The sequence below is a fragment of the Dama dama genome, chromosome 5 (assembly GCF_033118175.1).
Source record: "Dama dama isolate Ldn47 chromosome 5, ASM3311817v1, whole genome shotgun sequence".
Taxonomy (NCBI): Eukaryota; Metazoa; Chordata; class Mammalia; order Artiodactyla; family Cervidae; genus Dama; species Dama dama.
In genome coordinates this window covers 4,049,313-4,072,228 of record NC_083685.1, presented here as the reverse complement: position 1 = coordinate 4,072,228, position 22,916 = coordinate 4,049,313, and the positions used below count along the sequence as shown (strand labels likewise).

The 22,916-nt window shown below is 50.4% G+C and overlaps 1 protein-coding gene across 1 annotated transcript in view; it reads right to left on the bottom strand.

Moving 5' to 3' along the window:
• Positions 1-15,910, bottom strand: part of TBC1D10A (TBC1 domain family member 10A) — a 28,692-nt gene extending 12,782 nt beyond the window's left edge. Inside the window, exon 1 of the mRNA XM_061141555.1 lies at positions 15,622-15,910. Coding sequence (XP_060997538.1) covers positions 15,622-15,830 — 209 coding nt within the window. The 5' untranslated portion in view covers positions 15,831-15,910. The remainder of the gene's footprint in view (positions 1-15,621) is intronic.
• Between the last annotated feature and the right edge of the window lie 7,006 nt (positions 15,911-22,916).

The window sequence follows — 22,916 nt, the reverse complement described above, 5'->3', positions numbered from 1 at the left end:
CAGGGCCTCAGAGATACCCAGTCTCCCAACTACAAATACACAGGGGAACACGTTCAAGCTCAGTGTTCTTTTAAATGATGCCAGATAACAGCTTTTGCAGTTTCAAAGACCCAGCATCAAACCTCAAACCGGAATTTCAAACGGGTACAAAACAAACGACCATATTTCCTGGATTCTAAGGCACTACTGATTTTAAACTACACCATTGATTTGGTAAGGTCGTTTCAGAAACAAACAAAAAATCCACTACTACTTTAAATGTACATGTCCATTGAAAGATCTATTTTTATTTTCAAAACCTTAAATTGGGAAATTTTGGAGGAAAGATGGTCATTTGAGTGGCCTCTCCTCCAATAGCAAAGGAGTTTAACCACCTGCTGTACCTGGCACTCAGCACTTGACATTCTAACTATAGGTGAACTTCTTGTCACATACAGAATGTGTTCCTGAATGGCTGGACACTACCCATTTTCTTTAAAAATCAGAAGGTTCACAAACTCTCCAGTCTGGTGGGTCAGGATCTCAGAGGGCATCTGACCAGACTGCTGTCTGATACAGAAACTCCTTCTGAAATAGCGCCTTGCCCTCTCTGAGCCTGTCTGCTATACAACTGGATGGCCTGCCTTGTGAACTGACCCTCCAAAGATGCCCAGAAAGGAGCCGTGACGTGGACTTGGGTCTGGGCGTCTCTGCAAATGACGACGGTGTGGAGGCCCTGAGGTGGCTTCCTCCTAACAGTGGGGGGAGAGTGTGTGCCAGCTGCCAGTGACAGGGAGGCTGACCAAATGACCAACTTAAGAGGCCAAACGGCCCATGGGGATGCTTCCAGTCTGAGAGTTTCACTCACTCTTGCAGAAAACTCCTCTGTCCTTAAGGTGGTCTGAAGGAGTCTCCGCAACCAAAAGAGTCTAATGAGGACGGTGTCTAGTGGAACTCCTCAGGGCTGGGCCTTCGTCATCTCCAGGTGAAGCCGAAGCCATCCTGTTAAGTTTTCTGGTACCTTCTGTCTATTGCAGCACCCCCTTCTAAGGCTGCACAATTCTCAGCCAGATCAGCCTCATACTAGGCAAACGTAATTATCCCTCGTCACCCACCCACCCCTACCTGGAATGCCTCTTCTCCCCTCTCCAAGTCACAGCAACACTTTAGGGGCCCAACATAATAAAAATGACAACTTCAACAATAACAGCAGCAACAGTAGTTACCATTTTAAAATCATTTACTACCTTACCAACATCTTTCAAAATACATATATATTACATAAAATACATATATATATATATATATTATTTTCATATGCCTTTCATAATAACCCACTGCAACGTTATCTCCACTTTCCAGAAGCAGAGCCCTAGACTTAGGAAAGGTAAGGGCCTTCTCGAGGCCATGCTGCTGGTTAGTCTCAGTCATGTCTGACTCTTTCGTGAACCCATGACTGCAGCCCACCGAGCTCCTCTGTCCATGGGGTTTCCCAGGCAAGGATACTGGAGTGGGTTTGCCATTTCCTTCTTCAGGGGATCTTCCTGACCCAGGGATTGAACCTTCTGCTTGGCAGGCAGGTTCTTTACCTCTGAGCCACCAGGGAAGCCCCCAAGGCCATGCAGCTGCATTCAAACCTAGGCTTGCCTCAGTCCACAGTGCATGCTCTGAACCCCAAAGTCACTCCCTGAACCTCCACACAGCGGCTGTGCCTGCCCAGATCTTGTTAGCTGTCTTCCAACCTGAAGACGTTTATCTCAACTACTTATAACACCATCTCTCCAAGTTTTTAAACTGAAACTCACAGTAAGAAATACATTTTGTACTGAGACTATACACATACACACATACACACGTAACCAAAATACATTTTATGAAACAATTTACTCCTACATGTACTAAAGAACCTGATATTTTCAGTTCAATTTTTGTATTATTCCATCCTACTTCCTACTTCTTTTTCTTTTAATACTGGTCACAATCCCCTAAAATCAATTTCAGCACTAAATCACACATCAATCACCAATTGATTTCAGCACTAAATCACCAATGAATCAAGATGTGATGTGAAATGAGCAGTTCATTACAACTTGGTCATGTTGCTCAGCCCTGTCACTCCCTAACTGGACTGGGTCTTGAGCTATGTAACTCCCACTGTGTACCTCACAGATACCCACAGATGCCTGCCTGGTTTTCTCCATGATATCATTACTTTCATCTATTGCCTTCAGGGCTACAAGCCACTGCTGCCTACAGCAATTGTATTTGTGCCCCTAGTAGCCCAGTGAGAGCCTCACAGATTAATTACTATTTCCACTGGACCCATGAGAAACCTGACCCAATCAGAGAGATTGTATGACTTGGGCAAAGTCACAAAGCTATTAAGTGGCAAAACCAGAGCTTTCCTTTGCCACAGTGACTCCTGTGCTGCTTCTCCCGCCCCGGGAAGACTGGGAGGAAATCAGGCCGTTCTCCAGAGGCCACTGTGGGGCTCCATCTCTGGCCCTCAACCCCCTGGAGACAGTCTAAGCCTTCCTCCAGTGCTCTGACTGTCCCAGTGAGCAGCCTGCCCAAACCTAGGAAAGCTCAGTGAGGCCAATATGCTGGATGGGCAAAGCTCACAAGTACACCTTGACCACCACCTCCTGGGGAGGGAGGCACAGAGAGGACAGAAATGTGCAGCCAGAGAGTGACTGAGCCCAGATTCTGCTGGGCTCTCAGCTAAACTAAGCTTAGCTGTGCTGTGCCATGCCACGGCCCAAGGCAGCAATGACAGCCCCCTGATGCCAGGCTCCCCAACCTTCTCCCCAAACCCAGAAGCTGAAGACCTCCAAGAGATGAGATGGACAAGACCAGCTCCCAAGGCTACCTGGCTACCGAGCTCTCTCCGCCTAGTCCTTCCCATCATGCACTTTCCGCCCAAGCACGCCTCAGCCCCTCTGGTTGGCACACTCAGCCAGGTGTGGTGCCTGTGCCCATGACCCCTTTATGCAAAGGTGTCAGATAAACCCTGGTCCCAAGGAACCAATGTAACCCCCCTCCACTAAGCCTCCCTCTCCAAACCAGCCCAAACAAAGAGAAACACAGCCCAAGCATAAGGCCCAAGGTCGAGACCTCGGGATGGATTCTCCTCATCTCAACCGTCAGGAAGGCCATGTGGAGTGTGGGAGACAGTAAAAAGAGTGGGGACCTTGAAGCCAACCAACCGAGGTTTCCATTCCAGCTCTTCCACCTGGGAGACAGACCTTGAAGTCTCAACTTCATCTTCAAGTGGGACCACACACATAAGGTCTAAATGAAGAATACATGTGTATAAGGACCCAGCCTGGTGGGTGGCCAGCTAATGGTAGCACTGAGGTGACCAGTATTTGCAGCTTGCCTAGCACCTTCACATCCCTCTTCTCATCTGACTGGTCTACACACACACAGAGCAGGGCAGGAGTATCCCCATTTTACCCAGGAAGCAACTGAGACCCCAAGAGATTAAGTCATTTACTCAGTGATACACAGACTGTAACTCTTGGCTTCTGACCCAGTTCTGCCACTCTATGAGCTTCCAGCTCGCCACCTGTAACATGGGGGCAAGGCCACCCCTTTGGAGGGCAGCAGTAAAGACCACATGAGACAGGAAGAACGGACACACTTCCAGCACCCATTCTGCACCATTCTGCCCAGCACTACGCAGGCACACAATTGCCCAAGGAAGCACATGAAAACTCAAGTTTAGCAGAGCTGAGTAATCCATCCAAGGTCACACAGCCTGGAAGTAGAGATGCCACTGGGCACTGAGCCATCCAGTAAGCACTCGGTGGCCCACGTGTAGCAGGGCCTCAGTACCCGGTACGGTCCCCCCCTCTTCCTTTACCACCCAGGAGACAACCACTGCTCTCTGTGCAGAGACGGCAAGAGTGAGCAAGATGCAAGTGTGGAAAATCGGGAAGTGGATGCGCAATCACAGATCCAGGGACAACAAGGGTGGGGGAACTCCTCTCTCCCACCCAGAGCTGGAAAAAGGAGTGAGGCTAAACAAAAAGGCTGACCTACTTTGCACACTGAGTAACAAACTCTGGAGTTCATTAATCTAAGTGGTGGTAATGACTAAAAGTATAAACAGCCTTTATGCCAGCCCCATAATCATCCATGATAGGAAACGAGAAGGCAAGAGAGGCTGGTGATCTACAAATGGCCGACGGTCAGGGCTGGGAGGCCTGTAAGGTTCTGGAGTGAGTCCCCAGACAGCGAGGGAGGCCTAGGGACCGAAGGGTAAGTGATCTGCCCGAGGTCGCGCTGTGAGTCAGTGTGGGGAAGGAGGATGGTCTGCAGCAGCCCGGTGCACCCTCCTGCGGCCTGGCAGCCCCCGCACGGAGGCAGGGCAGTACGCAGGCTCCCGGTCTAGGTGAAAGAGTCCCGCTTGCTTCACTCTTCCCCAACACCCCGTGCAAGCTGGGTCTGGGCCTGCCTCCCTTTCCCACAAGGAATTCCCTGGCTTTGCTCCTTCCAGCCCTGGGTCAGCGCACAATAGTAAACAGGTTCTCTCCACCCATCTCTGGCCTCCGTGCCCTGGGCCTCTGCCCAACTCTCCACTCGGCACAGCCCCACCCCCCTTGATGTCAGAGGCAAGAAATAGTTCCTTTAAGCACCAGCCTTGCTGGCTCCAAAAAGCAAGGAACCCCCCTCCCCTGACTCCCACTCAGCTAGGGAAAGGCAAAGATCAGAGCAAAAACCCCCAGGGCAGCTCTCTCTGACCAATGCAGAAAGGTATGGAGACTATTCGGTCTTCCCTGGTGGCTCGGCGGTAAAGAATCCACCTGCCAGTGCAGGAGATGCGGGTTTCATCCCCGGGTCGGGAAGATCCCCTGGAGAAGGAAATGGCAACCCACCCCAGTATTCCTGCCTGGGAAGTCCCACGCACAGAGGAGCCTGGCAGGCTACAGTCCATGGGGTCGCAAAGAGTCAGATACAAGTGAGCAACTAAACAACAACAATGAAAATAGAGACTATTCTCAACTGGGGACATCTCTTCTCCAAGTCCCCACCCCTACCGGGCAGAGTATTACCTGAAACTCCCCACTGGCAACTGGGTCCTCAGCTCACAATATCACTGTGGGCACCATGACTCATATACAGCTCCCCTCACCCATCCTTACAAAACTGCTAGATTTGATTGACAGATCTTATCGATTTAGCCTTGACTCACTGTTTGTCTCTGCAAGGCTCCCTACTGCCCTCCTTGTTCAACACAACTTCAGGCCCTGGCTCCCAGGCCCTCCTAGTCCCTCTGCACATGCCCAGCCCTATTTCTAGATGGCCCTCTCTCTACGCTGCCCACCCTCACCCCTACCCCGACTCTACTTCAGTCCCACTTGTTTCCCGAGGCCTCATTCAGACCAGCCTCTCATCTCTACAAAGTCCCTCCTAGCCATTGAAGGGACAGAACACAAACAGCACCTCATTACATTCCACACACATCTCTCCAGATGTGTTCCAGGCCCTGAATCTACAAAGTTGAATAAAATGTAGGTCCTGCCCTTGAGGAGGTCAATCTGGTAGAGGAGACAGATGGGGGAGTAAATAACTAGCCCACACAGAGGTGCTATCACAGAAGCGAGGAGGAGGGTGGAAGGTGCTAGGAGACGGCAAGAAGCCCCCAGGGTAGGGGTGCATGTGTTCAGGGAAAACCTTAAAGGGGAGCTGACTGTTGGGATGATCCTTGAAGGGTGACAGGAAGTGGCCAGGGTGAGATAGGGGAAACAGCACATCAGGCAGAAGACCCAGGATGAGAAAGCACACGTTAATGGAAAAGAGCCTGGTGTGTTCGGGGAATGTGAGCAGTCCAGTGGAGCGAGTCTGGCTTCTCCACCTGACTGTCCCGTCTGCTCACTGAGGCGGCATTCCAAGAGAAGGTGTGCTCCTGGGGGGCAGGGACTCTGCCAACCACTCTCCCCAGTGTGTCCTGACACTAGAACAGAGCCTGGGGCCTCTGTTAGTCGCTCAGTCGTGTCCGGCTCTTTGCGACCCCAAGGACTGTAGCCCACCAGGCTCCTCTGTCTGTTAGGATTCTCCAAGCAAGAAGACTGGAGTGGGTTGCCATGCCCTTCTCCAGGCCTGCTGCCTAGCTGGTGCTCAATAAATGTCTGATGACAGATTCGGTCGCTCTGTGACCTCGGGCACTCTAAGTTTCAGCTTTCTCCCCAGTGAGATGGGAATACTATCCTCTTCCGTGAAATCAGATGGGAAAAGCATGAGCACAGAAACTGCTTGATGAAGGGCGCTCCCTCCCTGGCCTGAGTCCAGCTACAGATCCTCCCTGAAGCCCAGCACAGGGCTGAGCCCAGATGTGTTTGATGATGGCCTTTTACAACATTATAATTCTATATTCAGTTAACATAATTGAATGTCTGTTATAACCCTTACCAGGCACTTGCTATGGACCAGACATGGTGCTCAGCACTTAGATTATTTCATTTAATCCTGACAACAAGCATATGAAATAGGTCCTCTAATTATCACCTCCACCCCACCCTTGGGCAGATGTAGAAATTCAGGTTTTTCAGCAAGCCAGTAACTAGGCACCATCCAAGGGGAGCAGAGGACAGCTCTGGGAGGTGTACTCAGGCCCTTCTTCTGCTTTGTCACTCAGCTCTGGCACTGGCTGCTATCCACTCGGCTGGGTGGGTGCAAGCCCTCTTCCCAGGGAGCTTGGACCTCCCTGAACACAGAGCCACATGCTGTGTGATGCTTGGCAAGTCACTTTACCACTCTGGGATCTGGGATCTACCTCTGTAAAATGGAGATTATGATGATAATAACCATATCTCACGGAGTTAAACACGGTGGTCTTGGTGAAAGCCTGGTCCACCATGCAGGCGCTTCTGCAAAGTGGCATGACCAAGTGACTGTGCTAGGAGGACGGAGGGGGTCACTCAGAGGCAGGACAGGGAGCCCAGGGTGAAAGTTCACGAGGAACACAGGAGGGTGGGGGTAATTGTGAAGCAAACTCTGATTTCTTCCCCAAGTGACTATCTCTATCCAAGAGGGCAGAGGCCCCAGGCAGCCCTACGACTGCCTGCTTCGAATGGAATCTTTCAGGAGACCCACCTCTGTTCTCGCTTCCACTTTATCTTCACGCCAAAGAGAAGACAAGGCCCTCGCATCAGGCCCTCAGAGTCAGGGTCACCTGCAGCCCTGTTCCAGATGACTCAATGAGGAACTGACTGGGGGATTCCCAACCTGCCCTGGCAGGTCAGAAAGCTCCAGACCACAAGCTGAGTGGGACTGGCTCCCATCTTGCCCCCAGGGTCCAAGGGTATGTAGGCAGAGCACAAGGAGGAGTATGGATCTTCAAACCCAGGCTGCCTTGTTCTCTCACCATTAGGCCAAAGGCCTGAAGTAAACCTTAGAGGATAATTCACACTTGAATTATAAGAGCCACCATGTACCACAGAACCCTTACTTGGTGGTAGACACTGCTGGGCACTTTATCAACACCATCTCCTTAGTACTCATAACTATAACTCACATGAGGCCAGTTCCCACTCCCAACGCCACCACCTGGCCCATCTGCAGACTCAGAGAGGTCACATGGATAGAAAGTGACAGAGCCAGGGCTTGAAGCCAGTCTGCTGGTGTCCTGAACCCAGGATCTCCCAAACTTAGGTTCTCCTTTTTTGAAATCAAGACAGAAAGGGAAGCATCCTCCAAATGTGGCTGGCTAGGAAGGACCACTTTTGGACACACAGAATCCAGGGCCCAGAAGGCAGGGAGGAAGAACAAGAGTTCTCCATACTATGTTCCTGGGCTCCCTTAGCATTCAGCTGCTCCCGCCTCATCTTGCGTGAGGTGCTGTGTGGAGGATCTGGGATAGGAAGTGTGCCATCCATTATAACAACTCAACAACAAAAACAGGACTTCCATGGTGGTCCAGTGGCTGGAACTCCCAACCCCTGCTCCCAGTGCAGGGGGCCCAGGTCTGATCCCTACTCAGGGAACTAGATCCCACATGACACAATTAAGACTCAGCACAGTCAAATAAATTTTTTTTTTTAAAGAAAGAAAGAAAAAAGCCAAGAAAAACAACTTGAGAAACCCACTAGGAGAAGTATAGACATTTGGAGCTGGACTGAAAGTCCTAAGGCTGGGACAGGAAGAGGGAGGAGTGGCCACACAGAGGCAACCAGCTTTGGTAAGGTGGAAAATTGGAAAGGCAGAACCCTGGCTTCCAGGCACAGTTTCCTTGCTTGTTCAGCTTACGTTTCCCTGTCTGTAAACAGGGCAAAATAAAACTCACCCTCCTGAGTTCCCACTGCTCCTGTTAGGATCACTGCAAGGCAATGAGAAAGAAAGCACTGTGCAGAGCAAAGAGCTAGACAGATCAAAGCATTCTTTGATTTGACTGCACTCCCAAAGACATGAGGGCCACTGGTCTGACAAACAAAGAGAGGTCCTCTCCTAAGAGAAACACAGCATGCTGAAAGCTCTGGCCTCTGTGGGCTGTGCCCTGACCACCCCTGCACTTATGAGGTACCTGACAAAAGTGAAGACGAAAGTGAAGTCGCTCAGTCGTGTCCGATTCTTTGCGACCCCATGTACTATAGCCTAGTAGGCTCCTCCGTCCATGGGATTTTCCAGGCAAGAGTACTGGAGTGGGTTGCCATTTCCTTCTCCAGGGGATCTTCCCAACCCAGGGGGAAAAAAACTTCTCAAGGCCCTTTTTGTATACTCCAAGGGCAGCCTCAGTATGTTAGAAGCAGAAGAACTCTTCAACTTCATTCAATAAAGCTACCTTAGTTTATATGTAAGGGAAACTGAGGCTTAGAAAAATTAAGCAAATTTCTCAAGGCCACAGGGTTAGTTAGGGGCCCAGTGAAGCCTAGGACTTGGGTTTCCTGATCCCTGGTCAGCACTGTTTGTTTACACATGCTCCTAATCCAGTCACCTCATTTAATCCTCATCATCAGACCACACCTTTATCTCCTGGCCTGCTATGCTCCAGGTCTGCATCCCCAGAGCCTAGCACATGGCTGAACACGTAGCATGTGCTAGATGAAAAGCAAGGAGCATTAGTCCTACGGTCAGGTGAGAGGACATGCTTAACTCACAGATCACCAGGTGGTGGAGCCAGCCCTGGCACCTTGGTCCCTGTGTTCAGAACCCTTTCCCATACTAGCATAAATCCCCATGTCCAGCCAGAATCATCTCTGAGAAGAGCATGGTGGTGCCCTTAAGGGCTGAGGGGTTCATGTTCTCATAGGCACCGGACTTGCTTCCATTTCCCAGCTGAGGCACCAGCTCCAGGAACAAAATAAAGACTGGAGGTGGGAGGAAGTCAGCCCTCTGCTGCCAGGCTGCCTCCTCTTGATCAGCTTTTATTGTTGTTTAGTTGCCAAGCTGTGTCGGACTCTTTGTGACCCCACAGACTACAGCGTACCAGGTTCCTCTGTCCATGGGATTTCCCAGGCAAGAATACTGGAGTGGATTGTCATTTCCCTCTCCAGGGGATGTTTCTGACACAGGGATCGAACTAGCATCTCCTGCACTGGCAGGCGGATTCTTTACCACTGAACCAGGTAAGAAACCCTCGAAACCCCCGATGAGCTTATGCTGTGCCTAAGAGCCTTATAAACATGCCCCCCCCCCCACCCCCGGCCAAGCTACATGCTGCCCTAAGGGAGGTTTTCCATGCCCTCAGGGCTTCCTCCTCTCTGCATAGAGAGGTGGCTAGCTCTTCTGACAGCCTTCCTTGCCATCCAATAGGTCTACCAGGAGAGACCACAAAGCTCAGTTCCACTCACCCACCCCTTCCCAACCAGGCCAGCTAATCCGCTCTCTTACTGGAGAGATACAAAGAACCCCTTGATGGGCCCTGAGCATGCCAGCCATGCCAGGCACCTTGGGGAGCCCAGGGCTGTGACAAAGCAGTCAGCAGCAGCCCACTGTCTGCTTCAAAGGAAGGTTGCAGATGGCCTTCCTTCCCTGTGGTCAGAGGCCCTGGGATGGCGAGGGCCACTTCAGCTCAGCCAAAGCCTTTGTAAGTCCCTATAGGTCCACACAGCTGATCAGGTACCATGCCCAACTTGCTGACTCTTCATCCTCTCAGCTCCAGAACCTTCCAGACCTCTCTGCAGCCCTTCTGGGCTGTCCCAAACTTTCCCAACTGCTCTCACTGCCTGTGGTCCAGCTCCTCTTCATACCATCTTCCATGCCTGCACCAGACTGACCTTAATGAAACACAGGAGGCCTCAGTCTGACACTCACGGCCAGTGACCTCTGCCCAACCCACTTCCCTCCCTCCCTATGCTTCACCTCATCCTCCCACCTCCCGCTCTTCCTGTCGCCTCTTGGCACACATTTCTCAAACAGCTGGCTTTTCTTCACACACTTCCCCTCTCATATCGCAGATTGCCCTTCCTTGCTCCTTCTGAAGCCTGAATCAAATGCCACTTCTTCTTTCTGAGCTCCAATGGGTGGAGCTGGCTGCTTCTTCCTATATATCCCCATATTACCCACAGGCTTCCTGCCCTGGGTGTGGGGGCCTCAGGGATGGTGAGCACCTGGCATCCTACCTGCTACACCTTAGCAAGGCTTAGTCACTGGATTCGGTGTCAAGAAACAGGTTCCAGTCCCAGTTCTGCCATTTACCAGCTGGCAAACCTTGAGTGCCTTCTTCTCAGAACCTCAGTGTACTCATCTACTAAATGGGATAACCACGCTTCTCAGGGGAAAGTGAGGGTTCATCATGGGTTGGTGTTCACTCCTGCTCACAGGGGATGGATCTCACTGATGCTCATCATCACAGCCAGAGATGGAAAGTAGAAAATGAAAAGACAGGATGCACCAGGTACTCCAATCTCTATGAGGAGGCAGAACATTCACTGAGCACCTACAGTGTTGTCAGGCTCTTTGCAAGCATCAGTTCTTTTAACCCCCACAACAATCCTGCAAAGTCAGTGTTATCATAACTGTTTCACAGTGAAAAACTGAGGCTCAGAAGAGTGAAGCAGTATGTCCAAGGTCACACAAACATCTGGGCTCAAAGCCTTAGGTGTGAGGGCGAACAGAGCACCTTCTTTCCCCTCCCTCAGTGTAAACAGACTGGGAGGCTGGACCGGAGCCAGGCCTGACTGGCCCCCCGAAGGTCCTGTTTCAAACCTAGATGCTAGGAATACAAAACATCAAGCAGGTCCCACTGCTTTATCTCTTTCCCACAGCTTAGAGTTTCCTAGCAGGCGGCACACAGGCACCTTCCCAGGGCAGCAGCTGGTGATCTGGCCCCCTCCTTCACCAAGTCAAGTCTTGTCTGAGGTCCTAGAACACCCAAAGGGCTACCAAACCGGATTTTTCTTTGAAGCTGGAGGAAGAGGAGGAGGAGAGAAAATGAAGGACATGTGGCCCCGAGTCATAGACCGGGGCCCCACATGTGCAGTAGTCTCTTTCCAGATGGGCCACCCAGGGACCACTCCACATCCAGCTCTAGGCTCTCCTGGGAACTGTAACAGCTCAAGAAAAGAGGATGTCCTGAACTTACAAACTAGAGAAGGTGGTGGAAAAGCAGGGAGGCAGGACCTAGCCTGTCAGGAGGGCCCTGGCCCAACAGTAAGTGGCAGAGACCAAACTATAGGCATGTCAACAGAGCCAGTTACATGATTTCCAAAGTCACAGTTGACTAGGAATAGTGGAGGGCCCAGGGGACAGGGGAACTGAATCAGCAAAAGACAAACTGCTGTTCCAGATGTTTCTCCCTGGGCCCAGTTCAGATCCATTTCTCCCCGAACAGGAAGCCAACACCCACGGGATCCCAGACAGCACAGCTCCTCACCTCATCTGGCCTGCAGCACTGAGCACTGAAGCTGGGTGGGAAACTCCAGTTTCGAGGCCAGTCTTGGCAATCACATAGGAAAAGGAGGGGGAGGGCAGGGACCCGCCCCCCTCAGGCCATCTTCCTCAGGCCAGAGACCTGGTATCCACTGGTATCCTTCTGTCCTTTCTTGACCAACTCCAAAGGGACACCCTCCCCACAAACAGGTCTGCTCCTCCTGTTCCCAAAGTTCTCTGGCCACCCGTCCCTGAGGAAGACCCTTCTTTCTTCTCCTCCGGTCCATTTTGGGCTCCAACAGCTAGCTCAGCTGCGAGCCAAGCTGAAGGAGCCAATGCTCTCAGCACTTGGTCTGCACTCACACCACCATAGGGCCCTTCACTGGCTGGGTGCTTTCTTGCCTCTCCCCATCACTGGCTACTGCTCCATAGCAGGCAGAGACCATCTCAGGCCCCACAAAGGTTCCCTGCAGAGCAGACTCAAAAGACAGACAAGGTGAAGTAAAGAGAGCCTAGGGCTGGGAATCAGGAGTTCTGGGTTTACTTCCTGGCTTTGCGCCCAACTGACTGAACAGGTGAGGTTAATCATTTCCTTCAGGCCTCAGTTTACCTATCCATAGGAAGATGGCCATCTGTAAGGTGGCTCTCACCTTCCTGACTTGAAATGTGTGTCAGAAAATGTTAACTGATCACTTACTTCTCTGCAGGCCTGAGAACAAAGTGAATAAGCCTGGTCCCAGGGAATTCCCTGGTGGTCCAGTGGTTAGGACTGGGCTTTCACTGCCAAACTGCCAAGGATCTGTGTTCAATCCCTGGTCAATCCCAACTCAAGATCCCGCAAACTGCAGCCAAATAAAAAAGGCCTGGTCCTAGTTCTGAAGCTCATCAGTCTAATGAAGTGTAACAAAGTGGTAATGACAACACAATCTTATCCTTGCTGGACCATCCCTGTGGACCTCCCACACTGCTGAGGGAGTCAAAAGTACTGAGCTAAGCCAGGGAAGGTAAGGGCAAACAGGTTCCTGTTAGGGATCTTGAGTTCTGTCCAGGACTCAGTTTACTGCTGGGGCCACCAGGCCATATTAATGGGTGGTAAAGGCAATGGAAACTGTCCTGACTTGGGAGTCAGAAACTGTGGTTTCAAGACCTGGTTCTGCCACTAGTGTACTGTGTAAGCTTAAGCAAGTTCTTCTCTTCTCTGTGACCTCAGTTTCCTCATCATATAAGAAGTTAGGGTTACACTGGTCAAATTCTTAAGATCCCTTCTATGGGAGGGATATAAGTCTATGATTTTATGATCTACTCACAACAGGCACCAAGCAGTCACCTGAGGAAGTAGCTTCTGATCTACTTTCTTCCCCTACCCCACTAGCCCCTGGCAAATGCCAAAACTGTCTTAAGACAACCTTTGGCCCAGGATGGCTGAGACAGACCTTTAATCCAGAGCCAGAGTCCTAGCCATCTCCACTGCAGCCATCAGGGCTAATGTTTCACTTCTCTGGGCTAGCACATGGACTCTTAGCCTTCAACCACGAGACTGGGTTCAGGGCGGTCACTCTGAAACTTCCCATAACTTCCTCTCTTATGGCCTTGGGCAGGGACTTACTTCTGGCTATTTTTTTTGAACCACAATATTGACTCTACAGGGAACATCCAAGTTTTCAGACACCAGAGATTTTAGGGTGGCCAACAGGGTTAAGAAAGTGAAGCAGAGAGAGAGGAAGAGACCTGGAATCCCACCTCAGCCCCAGCCCTATAGACACCAATGATGCAGAGGGCGTCTTGCAAAGCTTGGGTTTGCGGTTGGAGGGTGGGAAAGACAGATGTCTGGCTGCTTGGTTGGGGATTACAGCCAAAGGGAGGTGCTCCCACTGGGGCCTCTCTCTGTTCACAAATACCAGAGGTATGCCCTCATTTTCTCCTCAATTTTCAGACCCTTAGAAGGCAAAGAAAGGAAACTAACATTTTCCTAGGCCACTACTTGCACCAGGCACTGTGCTAGGCACCTTTGAATACTTAATCTCTATAGTAATCTTGGGAATAGGTGTTACTGTTGCCCTTTACAGTGAGTAAACAGGCTCAGAGATTCAAGCTCTTGCCCAAGGTCACACAGCCAGGAAGTGTGATTTCTTCCTAAATCTGGCCTTTTCCCACTATTTCACACTGCTTCGTACCCTGAGATCTAGTTAACTTCCTGATAAGCATGTAGTAGGATTCTTTTTTTAAGTAGGAGTTTTTATCTCCCAGAATTCACCAGCAAATCTGAACTCTTCCTTCCAAGCACCCACAAATGCAACTGGTAACTCCTTTCCCACTTTTCTAGACCTCATCCCTCCCAGGACCCTAATCTGGTATTTGCTCTTCAATTCAAAAATGATCTATTCCCTGGGGAACTGTGACAAAGCTTCAAGTCAGAGTGAAGGATCAAAATAAGGGGTGTTCTCTGAGTTCTGGACTAGACTAGGCTTGGCTTGCTCTAAGCAAGTGGGAAGAGGCTGGAGGAGACAGATCCAGTGGGTAAAAGAGAACTCTTCTTAGGGGAGGGGCCTGCATTTCTCTCCAACTTTCCAAAGAAGGAGGCCTGGTGAATATGAGGCTTTGGGATTGTGGAAAATCCCAGAAGTGAACTTTATGGGGTTGCTTGTGTGGGGTGGGGATCTTACAGACGGTCAAGGCTCTTCCATAAGTCATAAGAGAGGCTGAAGAAGCCTTAGACGATCACAGCTGGTCAGAGAAGGGGAGGAAGGAATCTCTAGAATAGGGTCATGGCTGAGTCCTGTAGGCTTTCCCAGGTGATTGTGTGGCGCTCTCTATTGAAGGGGAGATATATCTCAAGGGAGGCTTGTAAGTTCCGTGAAGAACACTGGTCTCAAGTGACAGGACAGCTGGGATGTGAGTGGGCTATGGAGTCCATCTTTCCTAGAGGGATCACCAACCCATACATATGATCCCTGTGAGGACTGGGGGCAGAATGTGGCTGCTCAGCTCACCCCGCTTGGAGGGAAGGTGCTGCTCCACCGCCTCACATTGCTCTGCCTGCCAGCTGGGGGCCCCGGGGTGGGGGGATCTAGGTGTCCTACAAGTGGGGACCCTGCTGTCTCCTTGCCTGCCCCCTAGTCTGCATTTGGAGAGGAAGCACTGACAGTCTGTCCTAGAGGTGAGGTACCGTCCCCCTGTGGGTACTGGGAAGGGGCAGTGCCTGCCCACCTGTTGCTGGTGACAGGGAGAAACCTGCCTCTGAGGGGGAGGGGGGCACTCTCTGTCCCTACCATGAGGGGAAGTGACTGTCTATCCCAAGGTAGGAGGGAGGTGACCAATGTCAGTCTATCTAGAGGTCCCTGCGCCTTGAGATGAGGGTCAGTCTGTGCCCGAGCGCGGTGGGGGCAGGGCAGCCCGTCCCTCTGAAGCCTAAGGTGTCCCCCTGATGTGGCGGTGGCGGGTGCTGAGACAAGGACGTCAGGGAGTCTTGCAGGGGGCGGGATACGGAGAATACCGCGCTGTTGGGGGAGGGGAGACCACCTGTGAGCCTGTCGGGAGCTGGCCGAGCCAACCAGCCCTAAGGCGAGGGTGGCAGCGCTGGGGTTGGGAAAGGTATCAGTCGACCTGTGAGCTCAGGTGAGGAGAGCACTCGAGGCCCTTCCTAGGGGCGGGTCAGTCCGCCGGGGGTGGGGGGGAGGTGCGGGTGGGGCAAAGGAGATAAGAGATCGTTGTTCCCGGTTGGAAGGGAGACGTGTCTGTCCTTCCTGAGAGCGGCTCTGTCAGCGTCGAGGCACCGCCGCGGGTCCTGCCCCGGCCCCTGATCCCCTGGCTCCGAGCCCCGGCGATACTCACGCGCCCTCTGCGCCCTGCGAGCCCACGATGAAGCCGAACTTGTCGATGCGGCGCTCGGCGAAGCCGTTGGTCTCTGAGTCGGAGCCCAGAGAGCTAAGCTCGTCGGTGGCTGCGGCGTCGGGGCCCGGGGCCAAGCTCTCCCGAGTCCCCGACAGGCTCCCCTCAGCTGCGGGCGCGCGCGGCCCGTTCTCTTCGAGGCTCTTCGCCATCCTGGCCGCGCCCGCCGCCTCAGCTTCAGCGGCCACCTCAGCCGCCTTAGCCACCAGACCTCCGCCGACGCCGCCGACGCCCCGCCCACGCGCCGCGCCCATTGGTCGCCGTAAGGCCGGGGGCGGGGCCCTAGGACTTCCCGGCGCTTCCTCCCCGCAATGCCCAATGGGTGCCGCGGACCCCAGGGCCCGCCCACCTCCCCCAGGCTGGCGCCAACAGGCCCGACGTGAGGGGGCGGGGCAGCCGTCACCCGAATCCCTCCCCCCGAGCTGCCAATCACAGAGAGCTCACCTGAAAGAGCTTTAGGGCTTTTCCGGATTAGCCTCGGCCTGGCGTATACCTGCAGCACCGCGCAGGCAGAGACCGAGGGCGCCCTCTGGGAACACTCGCCCTCTCCTCGCGAGACCTTAAAGACGTGGGTGAGGATTGTTCTCCCATTCATTTATGAGTAGCTCTGAGGAGACTCGGGATGGGTTCGGGGACTCGCCCAGGGACATGGCAGCTTGAAGAGGTAGGCTGAGATAGAAATTCAGCAGCCTTTTCCTTCCCCTGCTCACTGCTTCTGGGGCCTATTAGGGAGACCTAATTAATAAGAATAATGACCAACGACTATTGAGCCACTCACTGCCCTGAACGAATTCTACCTACTTATTTTTCCAAGAGCCTTATTGAGGTACCATAAAAATCGCCCATTTAAAGTATATAATTGTGTTTTAAGAATATTTGTATTGTTGTGCAGCCATCACTGTAACCTAATTTTAGAACGTTTTCATCACTCCAAAAAGAAATTCATTCCTATCCTTACCAGTCACTCCCCATCCTTCCTCCCCCAGTCCCTGGCAACCACTAATCTGTCTCCATAGTTTTGCTTTTTCTGGACATTTCATATAAATGGAATCATACAGTATGTGGCCTTGTGTCTGGTTTCTTTCACCTCAGATGTTTTCAAGGTTCATCCATTTTCATTTCTCTTGGGTAGATAGCTAGGAGTGGGAATTGCTGGGTCTTTAACCTTTTGAGGAACTGGCAAGCTGTTTTCCAAATTGGTCACACCATCCCTTGCAATCTTTTAGCAAGGAGGTAGATACTATTTTTAGGTTTCGCTGGTGGCTCAGTGGTAAAGAATTTACCTGCTAATGCAGGAGACTCAAGTTCAATCCCTGGGTCTCGAAAATTCCCTGGAGAAGTAAATGGCAACCCGCTCCAGTATTCCTGCCTGGGAAATTCCATGGACGGGCTACAGTCCATGGTGTCACAAAAGAGTCCAACATGACTTAGTGACTAAACAGCAGAGACTATTTAGTCCCATTTTATTTTATTTATTTATTTTTTATTTAGTCCCATTTTACAATTAAAGAAACTGAGGTGCAGGGAAGTGATGTCAGCTGCCTGAAGTCTCAGAACTAACTTGTGGCAGAGCCAAGATTTGAATCTAGTTCTTACCAACAGCATTCTCGGCAACAGGTATTCTTGCCTGGAGAATCCCATGGACAGAGGAGCCTGGCAGGCCAGAGTCCATGGGATCGCAAAGAGTCGGACACGACTGAGTGACTAACACTACTACCACTACTACTTACCGACAGCTTCTATTAGGAAGCACAGGCTAATAGTATTTATATAGACTTAGCTCCTGGCAGCCAACTTCTGACCCAGGGATTATCAGCTCGTAGAATTGTAATGGTAACTCCTCACCTCAGTCCAGTACTTCATGGCTCATAAGTCACAACCATATTGTCATTTGACACTCCCCTGCAGACCTATTGGGAGACAGGCTTAGAGAGAAGAGACCAGAAGACCCAAGCCTGAGCTGCAGAGCCTGGGACAGGCTGCTAAGGGGCCCAAAGCAGCCCCAAGAAGGGCGGTCTTAAGCCGTGAGTGACTTCACCAGCCGTTTCCTTAATGCCATGTGGCTCAGACATTCTTGAAGACTTCACTGTGCAGTCTTGACGTTCCATAGGCTTCTGATTTTCCATAAACAGGGCAATAACAGACACAGGGGTGAGCATGTGCTATTTGGTCTTAAATTCTCAGTCTGGGAGGATGTGTTCCACCTCTCTAGCAGATCCAGAGTGGCGGGCTCTTAGTCCCAGCTCCCAGGAAGGGCAGAGTACACCTGGCCAGAGGATGAGGGCCTATCCCAAGGAAGGAGGAGAGAGTCACATGCCTGGATCAGATGTGGAGCCCAGGTCTGGCAGAGTATCCACAGCCCTTTGACTGCAATTCTGGTTCAACACACATATCCCAAACACGTTCACCTCTATGAGGCACCTGTACAGTGATGTTCACTCCAGGGGATTTTGGGGTGGGGGTGGGGGTTGGCAGGTTAGAAGCATCCAGTGTCCTTCCTTAGGAGACTGGATAGATGTTTATCTCAAGTTAAGGCCTTGAGGCTCCAGCTTCTAATTTTCTTACATAAGACCATCCAGGGGGAGTTCCCTGGTGTTCCAGTGGTTACGATGGCACTTTCACTGCCGAGGGCACAGGGAACTGGGATCCCACAAGCCACATGGGATGGGAAAAAAAAAAAAGACCACCCTTGGTTTGAATCTCTGCTGTCACTGTGTGACCTTGAGCAAGTCACTTCTCTCTGAGCCCATGTCCTTACCTGTAAAATGTAAATAAATGAAAAAATGTCTCCTTGGAGTTGTTGCCTTGAGATTTTTAGTATGATAGTATGTGGTAAGCATCTGGCACATGGAAATACCCAGTCAATGGGAGCCAGGAGTGGCGGCATCTGTAGTTTGCCAAACACTTGCAAATTCAGTATTGTCTTGAGTGTCTCCCACCATAGTCTGTGGCTGTAGCAAGGGAGTTTTCCTAATTTTTGGCTTGGGAGACTTCACTTCATGGCTGTGCCCCTCAGTAACTGGATATTCTCATGCAAAATTGCTTAGCTTGGGACTTGGCTGGTGGTCCAATGGTTAAGACTGAAATTCCACTGCAGGGGGTGAGTGGGTTCGATCCCTGGTCAGGGAACTAAGATCCCACATGCCCTGTGTTGTGGCCAGAATTAAAAAAAAAAAAAATTGCTTAGCTTCTCAGATCCTGTTTCCTCCTCTAAAAAATAGGAATGTCAGTAATTACTTGGTGAAGAGTTGGTGGACCATCTCCGAAGCCTTCAGCATACAATAGGTACTAAATAAATGTTACAGTTCTTTACTTCCGGCTCCAGAGCTCTTTAACTTATCTCATGTTACTCTAGTAACTCTGGGGGAGGGGTGGACAGAAGTGGAGGCGGAAGGAAATGAGGAAGGCTCTCTGCAGTGCTCTGGGAGAACAGTATACAGCAAGCAGGGCAGCAAGCACAAAGGCCCTGAAAAGGAAGCAGGTTCAGAAGATGGTGTAGTTGAGCGGAGTAAGAAAGCAGAAATGAATGAATGGATGGTCCAAAGGAATGCCCTGCACAATCACATGGTTCACTGGAGCACAAAATAAGAGGCCTTTGGCAACACTGTGAGACACCCTGGTAGACCAGCTGCTGTATTCTTTAAAGGATGAGAGATGCATGGCCAGACCTACAGGAATGTGTTGAAAACCTGTGAGTCTCATCTTACTGGCATCATAAGTAGGAGTGTATGAGGCCCTGACACAGGCCTCTGGTCAGCACCATCCTGGATCCTGGAAAATGCTCAGGAAATGTCAGTGTTCGCCAGGAGCAAACATATGTCCAGATATCATAGTCTTTATAATGAGAGCAGAGCTGACGTTCATAAAGTAGATAGCTGGTGCCCAGGAGCCTGTGAAGAGTAAACAAACTATAAAGCTTCTTTATCCCTTCGGTTCAGTTGAGTTGCTCAGTCGTGCCGACTCTTTGCAACCCATGGACTGCAGCACACCAGGTTTCTCTGTCCATCACTAACTCTGGGAGCTTACTCAAACTCATGTCCATAGAGTTGGTGATGCCATCCAATGATTTCATCCTCTGTTGTCCCCTTCTCCTCCTGCCTTTGATCTTTCTCAGCATCAGGGTCTTTTCCAATGAGTCAGTTCTTTGCATCAGGTGGTCAAACTATTGGGAGTTTCAGCTTCAGCATCAGTCCTTCCAATGAATATTCAGGACTGATTTCCTGGTTGTATGGATTGGTTGGATCTCCTTGCTGTCCAAGGGACTCTCAAGAGTCTTCTCCAACACGACAGTTCAAAACATCAATTCTTCAGCACTCAGCTTTCTTTATAGTCCAACTTTCACATCCATACATGACTACTGGAAAAACCATAGCTTTTTAGTTAATAAAGTCTCTCACTGTTTCCATTGTTTCCTCATCTATTTACCATGAAGTGATGGGACTGGATGCCATGGTCTTAGTTTTCTGAATGTTAAGTTTTAAGCCAACTTTTTCACTCTCCTCTTTCACTTTCATCAAGAGGCTCTTTATCCCTACACTGAGGATAACAGTTAAGACTGTTTTGGCAGACAACACAAATGGGGTTAGCCCAAAACTGCAGTTAGTAAGTCCACAGCTTAAAAACATTCACTTTTTTGTATATAAGCTGCAGGAGCAGTTTGATACAGAGGTTGTCACCAAGAATGACAGCCTTGTTGCCCCCTTTTCTCTTTGTCCTCCTTCCTGTGGTCACTTCATCCTCAAGCTATAACTCCTCATGGTAGCAGCTCCAGGCTCACATGCTTCCTCCATCCATCCATCCAGTGGATGACTCTTCTGGTAGCTTCTGTTCAATGGTGGGAAAGGAGTACAGCAAGGCTATATATTGTCACTCTGCTTATTTAACTTATATGCAGAGTACATCATGAGAAATGCCAGGTTGGATGAAGCACAAGCTGGAATCAAGGTTGCCGGGAGAAATATCAATAACCTCAGATATACAGATGACACCACCCTTATGGCAGAAAGCAAAGAGGAACTAAAGAGCCTCTTAATGAAAGTGAAAGAGGAGAATGAAAAAGCTAGCTTAAAACTCAACATTCAAAAAACTAAGATCATGGCATCCGGTCCCAACACTTCATGGCAAATAGATGGGGAAACAATGGAAATAGTGAGACTTTATTTTCTTGGACTCCAAAATCACTGTAGATGGTGACTGCAGCCATGAAATTAAGACACTTGTTCCCTGGAAGAAAAACTGTGACCAACCTAGACAGCATATTAAAAAGCAGATATATTATTTTGCCAATAAAGGTCCGTCTAGTCAAAGACATGGTTTTTCCAGTAGTCATGTATGGATGTGAGGGTTGGACCATAAAGAAGGCTGAGCAATGAAGAACTGATGCTTTTGCGCTGTGGTGTTGGAGAAGACTCTTGAGAGTCCCTTGGACTGCAAGATCAAACCAGTCAACCCTAAAGGAAATCAGTCCTGAATATTCATTGGAAGGACTGATGCTGAAGCAGAAGCCCTTGGCCACCTGATGTGAAGGAACTGACTCCTTAGAAAAGACCCTGATGCTGGGAAAGATTGAAGGCAGGAGAAGGGGACGACAGAGGATGAGATGGTTGGATGGCATCACCGACTCAGTGGATGAGTTTGAGCAATCTCCAGGAGCTGGTGATGGATAGGGAAGCCTGGCATACTGCAGTCCAGGGGGTTGCAGAGTCGGACACAACTGAGCAACTGAACTGACTGCTCAGTGTTGAGAAGGCTGTATTCCTTCACTCTGTACTAGGACACAGGTCTATATCTGATTTAATCATCACCACAGCTCAGAGGTAGGGAACACCAACTTGTTTAGTTGACTCCAGCTTAAGACAACAGTAGTACCTTCTCTTTTCCAATGCTGCAGTCCATGGGGTCGCAGAGTCAGACACAACTGAGTGACTGAACTGAACTGAACCGAGTACCTTCTCTGTACCATGATAAGGAATAAGAGTGTATCCTGTCCTGCATCATGGATTGTATGACTCGGGTACCAGAATTGTTCACTTACATGTATTTTAAAAATAAAGCAACATACACAGTTAAGATCAAATCCCCAAATCAGACAAGTTAATAATCTTAAGAACTTACATTTCACTTTTAAAGAAGCAAACTTTTAAAATCTTACATACTAATTCGTGGACTTTTAAATAAGCTATATTACACTCACCCGCGGACGGCCACCCAGACACACGCACCGTGCACACGAGCGGGCGGCGGGCCCGAGAAAAAAGGAAAAAAAAAAAAAGAAAGCTATATTGTATTTTTTTGCCTTTTTGATTTCTGCATTATAGGAATAAATGAAATATTACCTATAAGGATGGCTGTAATTACAGTGTATCGCATATTTCAAGTATTCTAATATAATTTTTGTACACATTCTTTTAATGCATAATTGTAGAATGTGAAATGGGTTTAATCATTAGTGGCCTCCAATGGGCCACATGGTTTTCATTTCAAGCAGCTGGTGGAACTGAAATTCCTCAGTGTCTACTACTCACAGAACCGTCTTCGTGCAAGCACCGAGCCAGGCCCAGTTTTCCCAGAAATCTCACAACAGGAGCATTTCTCCCCATTTCACAGTCTGGCCGGGTGTGAGGATGCTGTGGTCACCAGGAATACAAGAGCAGCTTTAGCCTTCCAGAGCCCTTGCTGGCCTCGGGGTATCCATCTTATCTAGAAAATGGGCCAGATAATCCCCGGAGGAATGCAACTGAGGTCAGAAAAGCTGTGCAAGCAAGGGGCAGCCTACATGCTGCAGGCTCTAAACAAGAAGTGCAGAGAGCTGGGCTGCACGCCGGGCCTGCGGCCACTGGCGACCACAGGGCCACCTGGTCAATGGGCCTTCTGCGACTGAGTGAGCCAGAACAGATGTTCATTCAGGAGCTCCGGGAAGCTGAGTTGGGCCCTGGAGGGCGGCTCAAAGGACCCATTCACTGACATTCCGCCAGCAGCATTCCCAACATCCAGGCGCAGCCTCAGTCATGGAAGTCCTGTGAGATCTGCCCATCTGTGGAGGAGAGGCTGGTCCCAGAGCCATACCAGGAAGAGAGGAGGGCTTGGAGTGTGGGACTCCCCCAGTTCTACTAACCCCCTTCCCTCCTGGAAAAAGACCCAGGGGCTGTCCAGGGGGATTTTTGGTGCTGGTCATGGAGAAGCAGCTGGCTCACTTCTGGCACCCAAACCTTGAAGCTTCCGGAAGCCAAATTTCAGTC